General features: G+C 39.9%; 1 protein-coding gene across 3 annotated transcripts in view; it reads right to left on the bottom strand.

Moving 5' to 3' along the window:
- The window catches only part of arid4b (AT-rich interaction domain 4B), a 91,783-nt gene that overhangs the window by 64,611 nt on the left and 9,840 nt on the right, over positions 1-17,332 (bottom strand). For all 3 annotated transcript variants that reach the window (XM_079636295.1, XM_079636296.1, XM_079636297.1), the window contains exon 2: positions 14,411-14,464. In XM_079636295.1, coding sequence (XP_079492421.1) covers positions 14,411-14,416 — 6 coding nt within the window. In that variant the 5' untranslated portion in view covers positions 14,417-14,464. The remainder of the gene's footprint in view (positions 1-14,410; positions 14,465-17,332) is intronic.

Here is a 17,332-nt window from a genome sequence, read left to right as displayed (position 1 = left end):
CCAGTTACATTCAAAATGTAACTATTTAACTGTTCTTTTCAAGCCAACTTAATTAATAAAAAAGTAACAAAATTTGTATTAAAGTGAAGATGAAAAAAATAAATAACCGAAATCGAATGCTTTTCTGATTCGTTTATGTTTCTGTCGGCTGTATGAACATATCAGTTTGCTTACGTCTCTAGCTTTAAATATGCAACTTCTCTGCATATTTAATGCATAAAAGTGACCAGCTGGATATGAACTAATGCAAATAGAGGTAACAATTGTGACATTAAACATTTGGGCCGGACTTACGTTTATGTTTGTCAGTGTTTTAACGCTTGAGGTACTAGTAATGTTAGCGTCCTCTCAGCCTCGAAGGCAAACAAACATACTGTTGTGCTGTTCTTTCTCTACTAATGCAGCATTTAGTCAACAAATGAATCACTTTATAATGATATGACAAAATGTACTGTATACATACATTTGAGCTGTCCGTGCTTAAACGCGCATCTGATGTCAGCGCTCTCCACGCAGCATGTGCTCTCAGTGCAGCACGCAGCATCACGTGTCGAAATAAACAACACGAGGCACGAGTTTTTATTACACCTCTAGAGGCCGCTCTTGTACTGCATGATGCCAACAGACCCTTCTCAGCTCTTACACTGTGTAATGAATGACAGCGTGCGCTTCTCAGCCGCTCCAGGAATGGACGCAACCAGGAAAAACTATCGGTATATATTTTTGCCGATAACGATAGTTCCACCAGTCAACAATCGGTGCCGATTAATCGGCAAAACCGATGAATCGGTCGACCTCTACTTAAAATAGCTTGAATGTAACTCCACAGTCCACACCCTTGCCTCATTTAGTATACGCGGTCCTATGAATATGCAAATGAGCCCCGCCTCCACTCACTCACTCAGAGATCCACTGGTTGACGATCACACGTTGATCTGATTGGTTACAAGGTAGTGTGTGACGTCAGAAACACCAGCGATGTTTTGGTTTGTCTTAAAGCATATTAAAAACACCACATAGACACATAAACAACATTAAAAACTTGATTTTCACCACAGGGGGACTTTAATACATAATTTAATTTATTAACAATTAGTTTAATTCAAATAGTTCAAACATAGATTCTAGAATTAAAATAAAAATCTGTCAATATAGCTCAGTCACTGTAGGTTTGAATGTAGACTATTAGGGCTGTAACGATACAGCAAACCCACGATTCGGTTCGTATCCCGATTTCTGACCCACGATTCGATACAAACCGCGATTATTGCGAGGAGGGAGGATTTTAAAAGCCAAATAAATAAATAAATAGCTAAAGCTATAACTCTGTTTCTTTTGACAAACAAACAGAACTATACTCCATTGTGGAGATGATTCGAGCATGTTAAAAATTCTTCTGAGGTAACCGAGGCTTACTGTCTGTGCTGTAAACCACAAATAATATATTGCCTATTCCGCATGACCCGCATCTCAAGCGCAGGAATAACGCTTGCCACAAAGTGAACGCGCCTATATAGAGAAATGCACTTCCTACGAATTAGCCTACTAAGCCGCCATTTCTTTATGTTTTGAATTAACGTTAAATCAAGTAAGTATTTCAAGCTTTCTAAGTTTCGATTCGGTTATGAGGTGAGCTCCAGTTCACGCGCGCGCCGGTGCCACACACACACACACACACATACAAGCAAACACCGCGCGCTTTGCTCACTTGCTCTGGTGTTTGCTTGTGTGTTTGTGTGTGTGTGTGTGTGTGTGTGTGTGTGTGTGTGTGTGTGTGTGTGTGTGTGTGTGTGTGTGTGTGTGTGTGTGCTCGCGCGCGCGCGTGTGTGTGCGAGTGGGGGAGAGGTGCGATTTTTGAATAATAATCAAATGAGACCCAGCGATCTTCGAATATTATTTTTGCTTGAAATTCCCATAACTAATATGTAAAAGACCCCGTCACAGCCCTAGGATCTATTCTGGACGAGAAAGATAAGTCTGGGAAGGGGTGTGTCGATCGCGATCTGCCTTCTCATACCGCGACACAGGTTCGTGGATCTGAGTGTCGCGATTTCGGTTTAATATCGTAAATCGTTACAGCCCTATAGACTATATTAATACAGTGCATTGATCTTCGATTTACATTGACCACGGTTCAGCCATAGTCTGAAGTTACTACTGGTTGTATAAAGATTAGTTACAAAATGCAGGATCTTGAATGTCCTTTTCTAAAGTCAGAAAAGAAAAGAGAACAACCTGTTGTCATGATCATGTGGGAATGGTGTTGGGCTGCTTCAGTAATCCACAGTTGAGTTCGGTTAAGTCTGCCTCTGGCTTCAACATCAAACATGGCGATTAACAAGTACTCAAGGCCAGACAGCTTTCTTTGAACCACCAAATCTGTCAAATATGCCTCCCACCATCACAACCAAACATATAAAAATCTGTTCAGTTTCCATGAATCACGACCTCATCTCCCAGAGGACGATATTACCAGCAGACGCTCAGTAGCAGCGGGACGCCTCATCACATTCATTCATCAGTGTTTGATCAACAGCGCTGGAGGGAAGGGTTACACGTTCACCAGGGCTGGGGGCGAAAACACCAGCCAAGTGACAAAAATACACCAGAGACTTAAAACGTGGGCAGAAATTACCCTTTTTATCCGTTATGCAACAACATTTTGCTCAGATTCAGTTGCTCATGCACTATTACTCAATCACTCCATTTTTAAGTTGATGCTAAATCAGTAACTCGGCACTCATGGATCAACCATCCTCACATATTTGTAATGAGAAGAAGCACTTAACAACAAAAAAAGCAGATTTAAGCGATCTCTGCGGTTTACCGTCAAAATAAATGTTTGATGGATTAATGCTTAAAATTTAAGAAATTAAGACGGCTATACATTTTAGTACTGTAATTCATTTTCTTCATTTTCTTATTTTACAATAAATGTATTAATAATAATAATGTTAACAAAAAGTATAGCCATATTGATATATAGAAAATAAGTTTAAGTGTAGGGATGCACCGATTTAAAAATATTGGCTGATACTGATAAGTCTTTATATTTGAAAGCCGATAACCGATATATTGGCTGATAAATCTAAATCCAAATTTTGATATAATTTTTGAGAGCCTGATTACAAAAATAAAAGTCTCACCATTAAAAGCCATGTCCCAAGCACATAATTATAGTGTTCTCATTATAATTTTATGTAGCCGATATTCTGCACATGTTGCATTTAACCATATTTTACTTTTTATGGAGTGATTCCAATCATATTTCAAGCAATTCAAAATCAAGTGTCTCGGCTGGAGGATCCATTATTTATCGGATTTAATATATCGGCCAAATTATCTTATCGGGGCATTAACGATAACATTAAAAATGAACATATATCGGCTGATACCGATATGGTGGCCGATATATCGTGCATCTCTATTTCAATATTAACTAAAACTGAAATAAAACTAAATGGTTATACTAAAAAAATAAAAAAAAATTTTTTTTTTTACTAAAATTTAAATAAAGCAAAAAATAAAAGTTACATAATATATAAATATTATAAAAAATAATACTAAAATAACTGTAATAACTAAATATTGTATAAACAATGCTATGAAAGATCCAGATAAACTGCCTTACTAGTTCTCCGAGCAGAATATTGCTGGAAAATACATATCCTTTGGTCACTGGTTTTGATCGTGTGGCTTGAAAGCACTGGATTTGAGACGGGTGTCAGTCAGAGGAAGGGTTAGGAACAGGTCGCTCTAGTCTTCATCGCTGGCAGTCTTCTGTGTCATACTTTATAAATAGAAACAGCCAAGAGATGTCCGTCTCTCCACCAACCCTAAATCACCCTCCTCAAAATAGGTCAATCTGACGGATCGAGCCGCGCACAAGAGACGAGGAGCGACGTCGAACACAAAGACAAACCTCGCCAATGCAGTTTCAGCCAGGGACAAAATCTCAAAGCAAGAACCAGACAATACTCTTACCTAACCGTGATGACTAGGCTTACTCGCCAAGCAAAAAGACATCGAGGGGAATAAGGAAGAATAAGCTTCTTCAAGATCGGACAGTAGAAAACAGCACGGCTGTTAAGCCTCTCTCTGTTGTGCCGTTCAATACTTTAAACTGGAGGACTAGTCTGTGCTGTTGCTGAACTATCTTACCATGCAGGAAAAAGAGGTTTGGCAACGTCCGAGGCAAAATACCATAGCACAATAATTATTTTACGAGGTTTTCAGGAACAATATAGAGACATTTCTACAATACCTGTCCTTTGCATTTTATTTTATTGTATATTTATGTTGAAAGTCAGCTATTCTATATGATCAGACAATTTGTGACTGGAGATCAATAAAAAAAAAATTTGCTGAGCCATTTCTATTAGTGCTGTTATTGTTAACTAACACTACAACTAAAAACTTGTGTTAATTGAAATACAAATCTAACTTTTCAATGAAAATGTTTTAATTAACATCTAACATTTAGGCAATTACCGTATTTTCCGGACTATAAGTCGCACTTTTTTTCATAGTTTGGCTGGTCCTGCGACTTATACTCAGGTGCGACTTATATATCAACATTAATTCATACTGACTGAGATGAACCAAGAGAAAACATTACCGTCTACAGCCGCGAGAGGGCGCTCTAGTTAGCGGAGTTGTTCAGAAGCGACACCGAGGAAGAACTCAATGGATTCAGTGTTGTGGGATGAGATCGGGAGCTTGGTGAACTTGCTGACCGGTAACTTGTTGGACTCGCTGGCTAATGTTAGCCTATTCAGCCTCACAGGTATATGTTCTTTATGCTATTGTGTCGCTGAATAACTGTTAATGTGTTACGCTAACACACCGGACACTATTCAGCCTGTTGTTCTGTGTGCTGTTGTGTAGTCCAATAACCTTTCCAGATTAAATGTCTGTTCTTGGTCTTGGATTTTGTGAAATAAATGCAGCTTATACTCCAGTGCGATTTATATATGTTTTTTTCCTCTTCATTGCGCATTTTTTGACTGATGCGACTGTTACTACGGAGCGACTTACGGCGGTGATCCACTTGTCCATGCGACACTTCTGTCGCGTTGCACTCCACTTTATTCCTATGGGTGACGTCAAGCGACTTTGACGCGCCCGCAGAGCATTCCGGGAAGGCGGCGCTTCATTTGAAAAAATACCGCACGTCAAAAAGCTGGCCGATGCCCATCTTTATGCAAATTAATTCCATTGAACGCGACGCACATGGAGACGGGGGGAAGTCTCTCGCGGGTCCTTTGTTCTAGACTGGCCGCTGGCTCAAAACCACGCCCATAGCGGTAAACTAGAGGAACGCCCATCAACGTACAAATGTGGGGAGGCGTCGCGACACCACACAACATTCGTGTCGGACAAGTGGATCAGTACCGTTATAGTCCGGAAAATACGCTAAGTAAAAAAAAAAATACAAAAAATTTAATAAATATAAATTCAAGTTAAATAGACAAACTAAAATAAGAAAATGTATAAAAAAATAATAATTACTAAAACAACCTAAAATCGAAATGAAAACCAAAAATAAAAAAATAAAAGCCAATTCAACATATGAATACTATAACAGTAAATAAATAATCCTAAAATAACGTTATATAAATAATACTCAAGTAAAATATTACAATCCTATATCCATTTGTTTTCAGGAACTGCAATTCAGCCAAACCTCTTATTTCTCCTGCAGGCGTTCTGCTTAATACACACACACACACACACACACACACACACACACACAAAGAATGGGTTTTATAGTCCTGAGATGTTTTATTTACATTTGCATACCTGAGAGCCAAAAACAGTTAAATACACCATTTGCAGTCATCATTTCTCCGCGCGCTGGCTGTTTCGTTGAGGGAACTTCGATGTCAGCATTTCTTGCCACAAGGTGAAATGAAACGCTTCTGAGAATGGAGATCGGAGACGTCAACACATCCAGACGCATGTTAACACACTCTACGGAGAAGGCAAGTGAGATAAACAGCGCTCGTGTCTGCCTTTTCTTTTGTATTATCGTGTCAGAGGGTGGGAAGCGTCTGATATATGACCATATTCTCAAGATTAGCACACACACACCATGTCTTCCTCACAGCGTTCAAATGACTGAGGATGTGATGTAATGTGAGATAATTACATGCAACACCCAGTAGTGCTCACTAAACTGGCCAGAGATCTCATTGAGTTTTAGACAGTCTGCGGTCCAATCATTTCCTACTGCCATTAACTGGTCTCGTGAAACGCCCAGTCTAAATATCTGATGCATAGTGGATTTAAAAATGGCTTAAAGGAGAACTGAAACGAACAAAATATAATACGATAACATGTTGGTTATTAAAATTGTAAACAAAAATAATATTAAAAACATAACATATATGAAGTTTTTCCCCCAATACTGAAATTTACATTTGTTGTTATCAGAGCGCAGCCGTGTTCGATGACGTCACTGGCATGGTGCCACTGTGGGCTACTAGCGTTATGTCAGGCTACTCCACTGCTACTCTGACTGAACTGACTCTTTTCAACAGTATGGACAGGGAACTGTACAAGTTAACACTATAAACAGCATTTAAGTAAGAAATTGAATCATCAAATGAAATAATAAAACTGCATATTCTTTACTGTATGAATGAAACGTATACTGATTCTTATATAGACTGCTGTCACTTTAAGAACTACAATAATGCAGGGATAGAATATACTGATACACGTACACGATTTCTTACAGACGTTTACATTAACCTAAGACAAAACCAACTGTTTATTATGTGAACCTTGTGTTTTTGGCACTTTAAATGCAATAAAACGATAAAGAGAATGTAGTTTAGTGCACGCGCTGTGACAGCTGTCAGTCTGTCTGCATTGCATTTAGGCGTCTGCGCTCGTCAAATTTAAACTGGCAAGGAGCGCCGCCGCGTCTCTTATACACAGTTTGAAAGCAGCTGAAATCACACTAACAAGTATCTTGCGGGTGTCGTCGATGGATGTTGCTTATATTGGATAGCATCCTCCATGTCGGATTAATTTAGGAAGGTGATTTACGGTGAAGGTGAACATCACGATAACACCTAAGGGGTGAGGGGAACTTGTTCACAGGACCCGCCGTGGTCACATTTATGCCACAGTCATTTTGCAAACAGGTTATTCGGTCCTTGATGGCATCGGAGTTGTTGTATTCGCTTGTTGGACAGATCACAATTATTGAACATGCTCTTGAGATGCCATTTTGCTGGAGCTGTCAAGGTAGCCTACCATACCAGTGACGTCACGGAACGCTGAAGTTCAAGATGGCTGCGCCCAGGGTCCGAAATTAACACCCGCCAAGCGCCAAATGCGGGTAGATTTTCCATTTGGCGAGTAAATCTCAAAAGGCTATCCGCCACACTGGCGGGTGAATGTTCATACCAAAATAGTAATGTAATAAAATGTTTTTAATACAATGTTTGTCCCGCCATAGTCTTATCTGATCGGTGAGTAGCCGAATGTAGACGAACAGCTGCACGTGTGACAGGGCGCATGTTAACAGAAGAACGAGCAGAGAGAGAGAGCGAGCCCCGGTCGCGCGCGCGCTCTCTCTCTCTCTCTCTCTCTCTCTCAGTGGAGCCAGGCGAAAGTATAAAGGCTTCACCGTCTCCTAAGCGCTGTCTTGCTCTCTCTCCCTGGCACATATTAATCAAAATAAATCGACACGATGGTAAAAGGTCGGAAGACCATAGTTTCTTGTGGAGCATTCGGATATATTTTTTTCCTGAATTACCGCTGGGTGTGAATTGTGCTAAAACACCTTCTTCTATGAAAAGCGTTCCGCACATTCAGCTGACATAAACCACACTTTAAATAAACGAAAAAAACTATCCAGTGATTAAATGTTTTCTGTGTTGACACAGATCTTGTGGGATGTCCTAGCTGCCGGGATAATTAGATTGTTCAGAGCTACAAAAATAACATGTCGCAAAAATCGCACCGTGTACGCCCGCCTTGATGTTTTTCCTCCTGTAGCTTGACTAGTGTTTTTGTACGTAGTTTTTAAAGACTATTTAGCAGACGTGGGCCAGTATTGGTTATTTCTCAGATTTTGTTAAGCTTTTGGTTTACTTCAAAATAATTGTGTAAATACAGTAAAATAATAGGCCTGCTGATGCTGACATTGAGAGCTCCATGCTTTCCTATGGCTCTGTAATATTAAGTTAATGTATGTCTTCAGATACTGTTTAAATTAATATATCGATTTTTTATTTATTATACATTTCAAATTTTGCTCTGGACAATTTTTTATGTTTGTATTCAACATAATACCTTATTATCTCAATTTAATGTACTGAAATTAATGTACACTCTTTCTCCACTATTCTATCTTTATATAAAAAAATATAAAAAAATCCTGCGTTAGATTGAACTGCGAAGGGTCATAGCACTTACATACTGTTGTCCTACTGCTAGTTTAATTGCTTCTATTGCTCTCATTTGTAAGTCGCTTTGGATAAAAGCGTCAGCTAAATGAATAAATGTAAATGTACATGTATATGTGACACAAAAAGGCTGTTTTATTATTTTGGCCGGTAAAAAATATGCTTGGCTGGTGGATTTTTTCATCTACCAGTCCCCGTGGCAGGTGAGCCAAAAAGTTAATTTCGGACCCTGGCTGCGCCCTAGTAACAAAACAACAAACTAATATCACCGTTTTCCCCCCTTGTAACCACTTGTTATATCACCTTTACTTCCTATTTCGTTTCAGTTCCCCATTAAGGTTAATGATTATACGATTCATTGATTAATTTAATGGAAGATTTGTATTGAACTGTTAATGGACGATTGATCATGGGAATGCTTGTAATTTGGCATCCTTACTCCCCATGTTAATTGATAATTAGGGAATGCAGTAGATAGGTTCATTGAGGTTAGCGCTCTCTGTGGGATAGTCTCAGGAGCAGCTCTCGAACTCAATGTAACATCATTGATTTCTTTCGATCCTCATATATTTCTTATATCATGTAGCTTTAAGATTTGTACGGTTATTTAATTTGTTCGTTTTTTTACTTTCCCTAGACTTATGTGATGTCTATTATTATTTGTGGTTATTGATGCATTTGTTTGAAATAATAAAACAACTTGTATTCATTAAACGCTGGTGTGTGTTGTGGCTTGAAACGAGCTGGCCGTGACACTGAACACAAGTGTTGATGATGCTAATGTACTCCGACTATACGCTCTAGTGTGTGAAAAACTATGAAAGCAAGGCAATTAGTTGGCCTTCTCTTCCCAGATATAAAAATACTAAAACTAAAAGAGCAGTAAAAGTTCACAGTCAAATGAGCAGCTTTATGAACAATGTGGATAACAAGAGCCTCAGGTTAGTCCTCAAACCCACAGTCAGTCAATGGAGCAGATGGTTAAATCTCTACCACACACACACGGCCATTCAAATAGCAGATAACAGCAACCACAGCCAACAGAGAATCCGAGTGCCGCCACCGACTTGACCACTAGTGCATGATGGATCTCTGTGATAATCTTCATGCTGTCAGCCCCGCTGCTGGGCATGACCATATGTTACAGGGGTGGAAGCTAAAAGTGTTGGAGTTTGCTAATGGTGCGTGACTCAGTGTCCACTGCACCTCCATGTCACTGTCATGAATTTTTATCACAGTTTTGTTGAAGACTGAAGCCAGTACCCTGCGTAATGCATGTACACAGTGGGCTTTTAGGCCCCGTTTACACCTGTGACCTGGTATTAACTTATGCTGCATGATGCACTTTAGTGTTGTCAAAAATACCAAATACCCAGTACTCATTTCCCGCAGTGTCGATACATACACCAATACCAGCTGCGCTCTTTCTTCGCTCACATTAAGTTAGCTATGTCTTAAAGGAGAACTCCGGGCAATTTTTAAGTTAATCTTGATCGTTATATCTTTGTGAGTTCTGTCTATAGAAAAAAAACGAACCGGATTGGTGCTTGCAACACGGAGCTGCTACCGCTAATGCCCAGAGCTCCACTCAGCTAAACCGGCAGTTATGGGGCATATTCATAAAGAGTGTTTTTGTGCCTCTTAACAGACACAACATGCAATTAAAATGTCTGTCCAACATGAACAGGGTCCTTACATGACAACAAGATGCGTTTAGCAACTTAGCCATTGTTTAAATTCACCTAGTGTTTTAGACGGCTAGCTGTAGTCTCGCGCTGAAGTCCCGTGGGAACTCGTCGTGTGAAAAGCTGTCTCGCGATATCGCCATGATTAGCTTAGAATATGCCACAGCTACATTCACATTACATTACGGTGTACACCGCGGCACCGCCTCCACTGTCGTTTGTAAACGTCTACTCTGCTCATCCAGCACGAGTTGCAGTCGCACACAGACTGTGACAGTGCAGCAGGAATCAGTTCACTGATCGCGTTACGATGGCGGAGGATTTGTTGCGCAACAGAGAGTCGATCTGAGATGTTCACACAGAACGTGTTTTTCCATTCCAGTGCGGTACTTTTCTATTATTTTTCTATGTAAACGCGCTAGACGGATGTGTAACCTTGTGCTCGCGTCTTGCATCTTTTGCAGCGTCTCGCGCATGACACGGCATTCTAAAAATGCGGCGCTCAAGTTAAAATCAGTTCCCCCATTCCACTGCCAGCGTATCGCATTTTAACAAAGCAAAAATGCATTCTGTGTGAATGGCCCCTTATCTTGTAGAATGCGCGTTCAGCGCTGCCACTACGGAGTAGTGTTGTCAAAAGACCCGGTACTTCGGTACCATTTCGGTACTAAAAAAATTAAATGGTTACGGTACCAGCTTTTCTTAAGTACCGGTAGTACCGAAGTATCGGATTAATCCGGTTCTTGACGCGCTGTCCGAAAGGTGCACAGTTGCGTCCTCTTCATAAACACACTGAGACATGGCGACTGGCGGCGCTCCTAATGCGGTGGTCTGAATCCACTTGTTGACAAGAAAGGAGGAAAGAGCCGTTCACATAGCGCGTTTTTTGCGCGTGCAAATTCGTTTTCCAGGCGCGCCGCGCGCCTCTGTTCATGGTAGCATAGCAACGGCAGACGCAACGGAAAGCAGCACGCGCTTGTGGAAAGGAGAAAGCGCGGTGCAAACTGCGCTCTCCATGATGACCAGGAAGTATCATCAAAGAATTAATTGATTTCTAGCCCTTGCATTAGCTTTACTACTAGATATATTCATTGAGATGAGAAATAAAAAGCCGCCCTGTACAGCTATGATCAGCTGTTCGGCCGAGCTTTCCATGTTCATGTTGTTACGGAAAGGCCGCTGGTTTTTGTCACATGACCTGTTGAGATGCTTCTATTATAAGCCGCGCGCCTACATTTGAAATAACGAATTTGCACGCGCATAAAACGTGATATGTGAACGGCCCCTAAAGTGGTATCGTGTGCGGTTGTATCTAGTTTAAAAGTCAAATAATACATGTTTTATCTCCTGTTTAGTTGGTAACACTACAATAAGATTACTTAATGCCTTATCTAACATCAACACATTGAGTGAACAATATATTTTTACAACATTAATGTATGTTTGTGAATGTTATTTAATACAAACACTTGATTGTTCATGAACAGATAAAACTTTTGATTTTAAAAATGTATTAGTAGGCTACATTATTACCCCAAGGAGAATAATTGCTTCAGTGTATATAACTATTGTTAGGTCATTTTATCTAATGTTATCTAACAAATGGATATACACTTTAATATATGCAAATTTAATCTAAATTAGCTTTGGTACCGAAATTGGTACCGAGAACCGTGGATTTTCACAGGTATCGGTACCGAATACTGAAATTTTGGTACCGTGACAACACTATTACGGAGTGAAAGTGAAAGTAAACACGATGCGCGCAAATTAGACTGCATACAATAGCCCGTCTCCCAATATCAAACCCATCTCTGGACGGTGTAGTCGTGGCTCTGGTCTCTGTTTGCACTTTGAATACAGAGAGAGTTGGCCTACTTTGATTATGGTTGCACTTGCACTTAATTATCGTTTGCACTAATAAGAAAAACTGTTGTTTTATACTGTTTTTATTTCTATTTTCAATTTGTGGAAAGTAGTTTCATTTGGAGGTCACACACAGCCTCAATCAGAAGTTCTGGAAGCTCATAATGTACAGTAAGGTCTGAAGGGACTCGTGTGAATCATAATTGAGAGAAGCTAGTCAGTTGAGTTTGTGGTAAAACCTTTACAGTGCTTCTATATTGTTGTATTTCAATGTATTTGATAATTCATACTCAAAGTAGAACTGAAATGACATTCATTACAAGATGATTTAGTTAAAACATTTCAAAATCCACCTGCAGACTATTTTTCCAGTCATGAATTTTGTCATTGAGGATTTCGATCAAATATTGTGCAAAAATCTCGTCTCGTCTCGTTCTTGTGAACCCAATCTCGTGTCTCGTCTTGCCTCGTGAGATAAGGGTCTCGTCACACCCCTAATATATATATGTCATGATTCTGCCTTAGGCCAATTTACACATAGCCGGGTATTTAGAGAAACGAATATTTCCGCCCCTCCGTTTTCAATAATAACATCGTGCACACAACCCGCATAAATACGCCGTCGAGCGCCATCATAACTATGCCAAACCTATGGGCGGCAGTGTAGGGAGAAGGATAAAGCCATGCAAGCCAATCAGAATCCTCAGAATCAACAAGAGAGAACCTAAAACCCCGTTTCTCCCAGTTGACACGACAACATATAACCGGCGTTTTCAGAAATCTCCACTTTGGCCGGAGTTTTTAGAAATAATCGTTTTCTAGAATAAAAACGGCGTTTTCATGTAAATGACAGGCCAAAACGCAGAGAAATATCTGCGTTTTCCCATCGTGTAAACGGGGCCTTAGTGTCCTTGATTTTCTCTGGTCGTAAGGCAGGATCATGACAGAATCATGTTTTGTGTACAAGCGCATGGCCAATTGTTTGGGCCATGTGCTTGTGTGGTCTCGTCATCTAGCCCCGCCCTCCTTGTTATCCTCGTTTTGTCATTATTGCTTTACCTGTGTCACCTGTTATGTTATCATTAGTCTCCTTATTTAATCCCCTTGTGTTTGCTGTCCAGTGTCGGTTCATTGTTAATCATACATGTGAGTACCTTGTGGAAAGTCTTGTTATTGTGAGTGTTTATTAGAAGTAGTGTTTGTTTATTGTTAAGTCATAGTTTAGTCTTGTCAGCCTACGATCACTTGTCCCGTCTGTGTTTTGCCCCCTCGTGGGTTTTGTTTTCCTGTTTTTGTACATAATAAACCGTGTTCTGTGACTACTGTCTGCGATTGGGTTAATTCCCTTCTTCACCCACATAACAATACGGAGGGGGCTTCAAGGTCAGCTGTTTCTGTGAAGGGTCCATGTGCAGTTCATTGATCAGGTGCTCAGATTAATGCATATATTGAATTAAAAATTCAATTACAAATCTAAAACAGTTTTTTTATTTATTTTTTATCTAATCATGACCCCAAGAATAGATTTGAATCTAATTGTGAGATTCCAAAAGATTCTCAGCCCTAGTAAACAGGCCCTTAAATTATTGCCCTGACAAAGCATGCTTTAACCTCAATATTGCTTTCTCCATCCACTGGACTATTCTCTTCCTTACACTGCCCCTTGTTATTTAACCTAGTTTAATCAATATGATATACATTAAGTACACTTACAGGACCTCACATTAAATGCACAGGTAACGATCTGGTCACTAGGAACCATGGAAACAAAAGCATAAATGTTTTAAATTGAAAACAACTGAAGAGCCGACTGGTATTACATTTCCTACAATGATGAATTTATAGATAGAGATAGACCAAAAGAAAACCAGGAAGCAAAGCGTTCATGTTTTCTGTACCGAGCAGTGACGTTCCCGGAGAGTCTGTGGGAACATGTTTGCACTTCGGAGCAAAATTAAACACTGTGACCATTACAATTAATTCAGTGTTACACAAAGGAAAGATTCTTACAAAAACAGCAGACACAGATCGACACCCAATAAAAATGTTGTTTAAAATACATTACCAAGACAAACTTTAATACTAATGCTTCAACTTGCAATGAACATCTTATAAACCCCTTGAAATCCAATTTCAAGCTTGCAAGTCGACAAAACACAACTTAGCATACATTCACGTCTTCCGCCTCCAGGAAAACAGACCAAGAATACTAATGACTTAATATAAATACAAAAATACAAATTGTCCAGGTAAATGAGAATGTCTCTCCCAATACAAACTGCAACCAAATGACAAAAGCAAGTAGAAACCATGGTTTTGTCATGCTGTGATGTAAACCAATGTCTATAGACACGTAAAACAGCATCTTCTTTAACTATTCATCTGACCTCAAGCATTTCATCTTCATACAGAGGCTGTAAAGTTCAGGAGCATTACCTTCATCTCCGTCCACGGTGATCCTCTTGAGTGAACTCAGTTTCAGGTCTTCAGCTGCAACACATGAACACGTTTATAATGAGAACGAGAGACACTGAACAGATGAGTGAAAAGACATGTTTGATCTGACATTATTAGGACAGTTCGTGATGCACCAATCATTATTTTTTATGTTTGATGAAATTTTTTTTTTGAGATGCACCGATATGGAGCTAAATGAGTCTCAATAAAGATAAATGCACACACTACATTCACATATGCACACACAGGATTCATACATGCACACACATGATTCATAAATACACACACAGGATACACAAATGCGCACAAAATTCACAAATGCACACACAGAATTTAAAAAGCACAGAAGATTCACAAATGCATACAAAATTCACAAATTCACACAAAATTCATAAATACACACACAATTCAGAAATACAAACAAAATTTACAAATGCACTCAAGATTCAGAAATGCACAGGGCAAGATTCAGACGTGTATTTCTGATGCACACACAAATATATATTGATTTACAAACTGCTTGCGGTCTGTGAACTTCACTGCATTTGTGTGTGAATTTTGAGACTCCCTTGACTTGGCTCGACACACAAATGCCTTTTTTTAAACAGGGAATGATCAGCAACCAATCAGATATCTCCCTTGGTTTAGCCAATCACAAGAACGCACCCCACGTGGGGGATTGTTTACTCATAAGCCAATCACATGAATGCGTTCACACAGCGCGAAATGCATGTGGCGCGGGCGCGGTGGAGTTCTGTCTGTCAGTTGGTTGAGACATAGACATCATATTATAGATAGACGCCCTATCGACCGCTACTGTATGGGAAGCCAAACAAACCAAAAGTGGGACGAGACAGCGGGGGTTTACAGAGCTCGCGCCGCGCTGACATGTCATCTGCGCGGTTCAATGGTCCGAGCCGCGCGGCCGACTCGTCAGCGCAGCGCGGACGTGTTTCCTAGCGACAACCAATGGGCAGCGCGGCGCGAACAATCCTCACCAGCGCTGCACTGATCAAACAGCGCAGCGCAAACCATACATGCATAAATGTACAATAAAGAAACCCCAGCTTCCTTACAAAAAATTGGTTCTCTGCTGAAGTTTAGGAGTTTTTCCCTACAGAAGACAAAGAAGAAGAAAGACAAGATGAAATGCATACATTTCTTATGTTTATTATAGCTATTTAATACTGTTAGTAAAGAGTAGTGTTGTGCGTCGATACTTTGAAGAACTGCACATATATAGAGGCTACGGAAAGAGCTGTACAAAGCAGAAACTTCAATGACTTTCAATTTCGTAGTCGTCTTGAGGAGCACGCCAACCTTCTGGAAATTATATCGGACAGTTTACATGTTCAGGTAATGTATGTTAGTAAGTTTTGCATTCAGCCATCATTTGTAGACTTTAAGCTTTTTATGTCTGAATTCCATAATCATTTGTTAATTTTGAATAAAATGTTAAAACTAAAGATCAATTTTATGTTATTGATATTTTGTGATATTGATTTATAGGTTGAATTCAGTGTGATTTGGACACTTTTTGCTATTGAAATTAATTGGAAAAAGTGTCCCTCCCAATCAACCTGAATACACACACACACACTTGAAGTTCATAGATTGTGGTGATGAGGTCAAGGTCATTCTAAAACACTATACAGTTTTAGACTGTATATAGGCGATATATAGTGTGTGTGTGTGTGCGTGTGTGTGTGTGTGTGTATTCAGGTTGATTGGGAGGGACACTTTTTCCAATTAATCTCAATAGCAAAAAGTGTCCAAATCACACTGAATTCACCCTATAAATCAATATCACAAAATATCAATAACATAAAATTGATCTTTAGTTTTAACATTTTATTCAAAATTAACAAATGATTATGGAATTCAGACATAAAAAGCTTAAAGTCTACAAATGATGGCTGAATGCAAAACTTACTAACATACATTACCTGAACATGTAAACTGTCCGATATAATTTCCAGAAGGTTGGCGTGCTCCTCAAGACGACTACGAAATTGAAAGTCATTGAAGTTTCTGCTTTGTACAGCTCTTTCCGTAGCCTCTATATATGTGCAGTTCTTCAAAGTATCGACGCACAACACTACTCTTTACTAACAGTATTAAATAGCTATAATAAACATAAGAAATTTATGCATTTCATCTTGTCTTTCTTCTTCTTTGTCTTCTGTAGGGAAAAACTCCTAAACTTCAGCAGAGAACCAATTTTTTGTAAGGAAGCTGGGGTTTCTTTATTGTACATTTATTTGCATGTATGGTTTGCGCTGCGCTGTTTGATCAGTGCAGCGCTGGTGAGGATTGTTCGCGTCGCGCTGCCCATTGGTTGTCGCTAGGAAACACGTCCGCGCTGCGCTGACGAGTCGGCCGCGCGGCTCGGACCATTGAACCGCGCAGATGACATGTCAGCGCGGCGCGAGCTCTGTAAACCCCCGCTGTCTCGTCCCACTTTTGGTTTGTTTGGCTTCCCATACAGTAGCGGTCGATAGGGCGTCTATCTATAATATGATGTCTATGTCTCAACCAACTGACAGACAGAACTCCACCGCGCCCGCGCCACATGCATTTCGCGCTGTGTGAACGCATTCATGTGATTGGCTTATGAGTAAACAATCCCCCACGTGGGGTGCGTTCTTGTGATTGGCTAAACCAAGGGAGATATCTGATTGGTTGCTGATCATTCCCTGTTTAAAAAAAGGCATTTGTGTGTCGAGCCAAGTCAAGGGAGTCTCAAAATTCACACACAAATGCAGTGAAGTTCACAGACCGCAAGCAGTTTGTAAATCAATATATATTTGTGTGTGCATCAGAAATACACGTCTGAATCTTGCCCTGTGCATTTCTGAATCTTGAGTGCATTTGTAAATTTTGTTTGTATTTCTGAATTGT

Source organism: Phoxinus phoxinus (assembly GCF_949152265.1).
Source record: "Phoxinus phoxinus genome assembly, chromosome: 14".
Lineage (NCBI taxonomy): Eukaryota > Metazoa > Chordata > Actinopteri > Cypriniformes > Leuciscidae > Phoxinus > Phoxinus phoxinus.
Note: the sequence above shows the minus strand (reverse complement) of the source record. Positions and strands in the feature narration are given on the sequence as shown.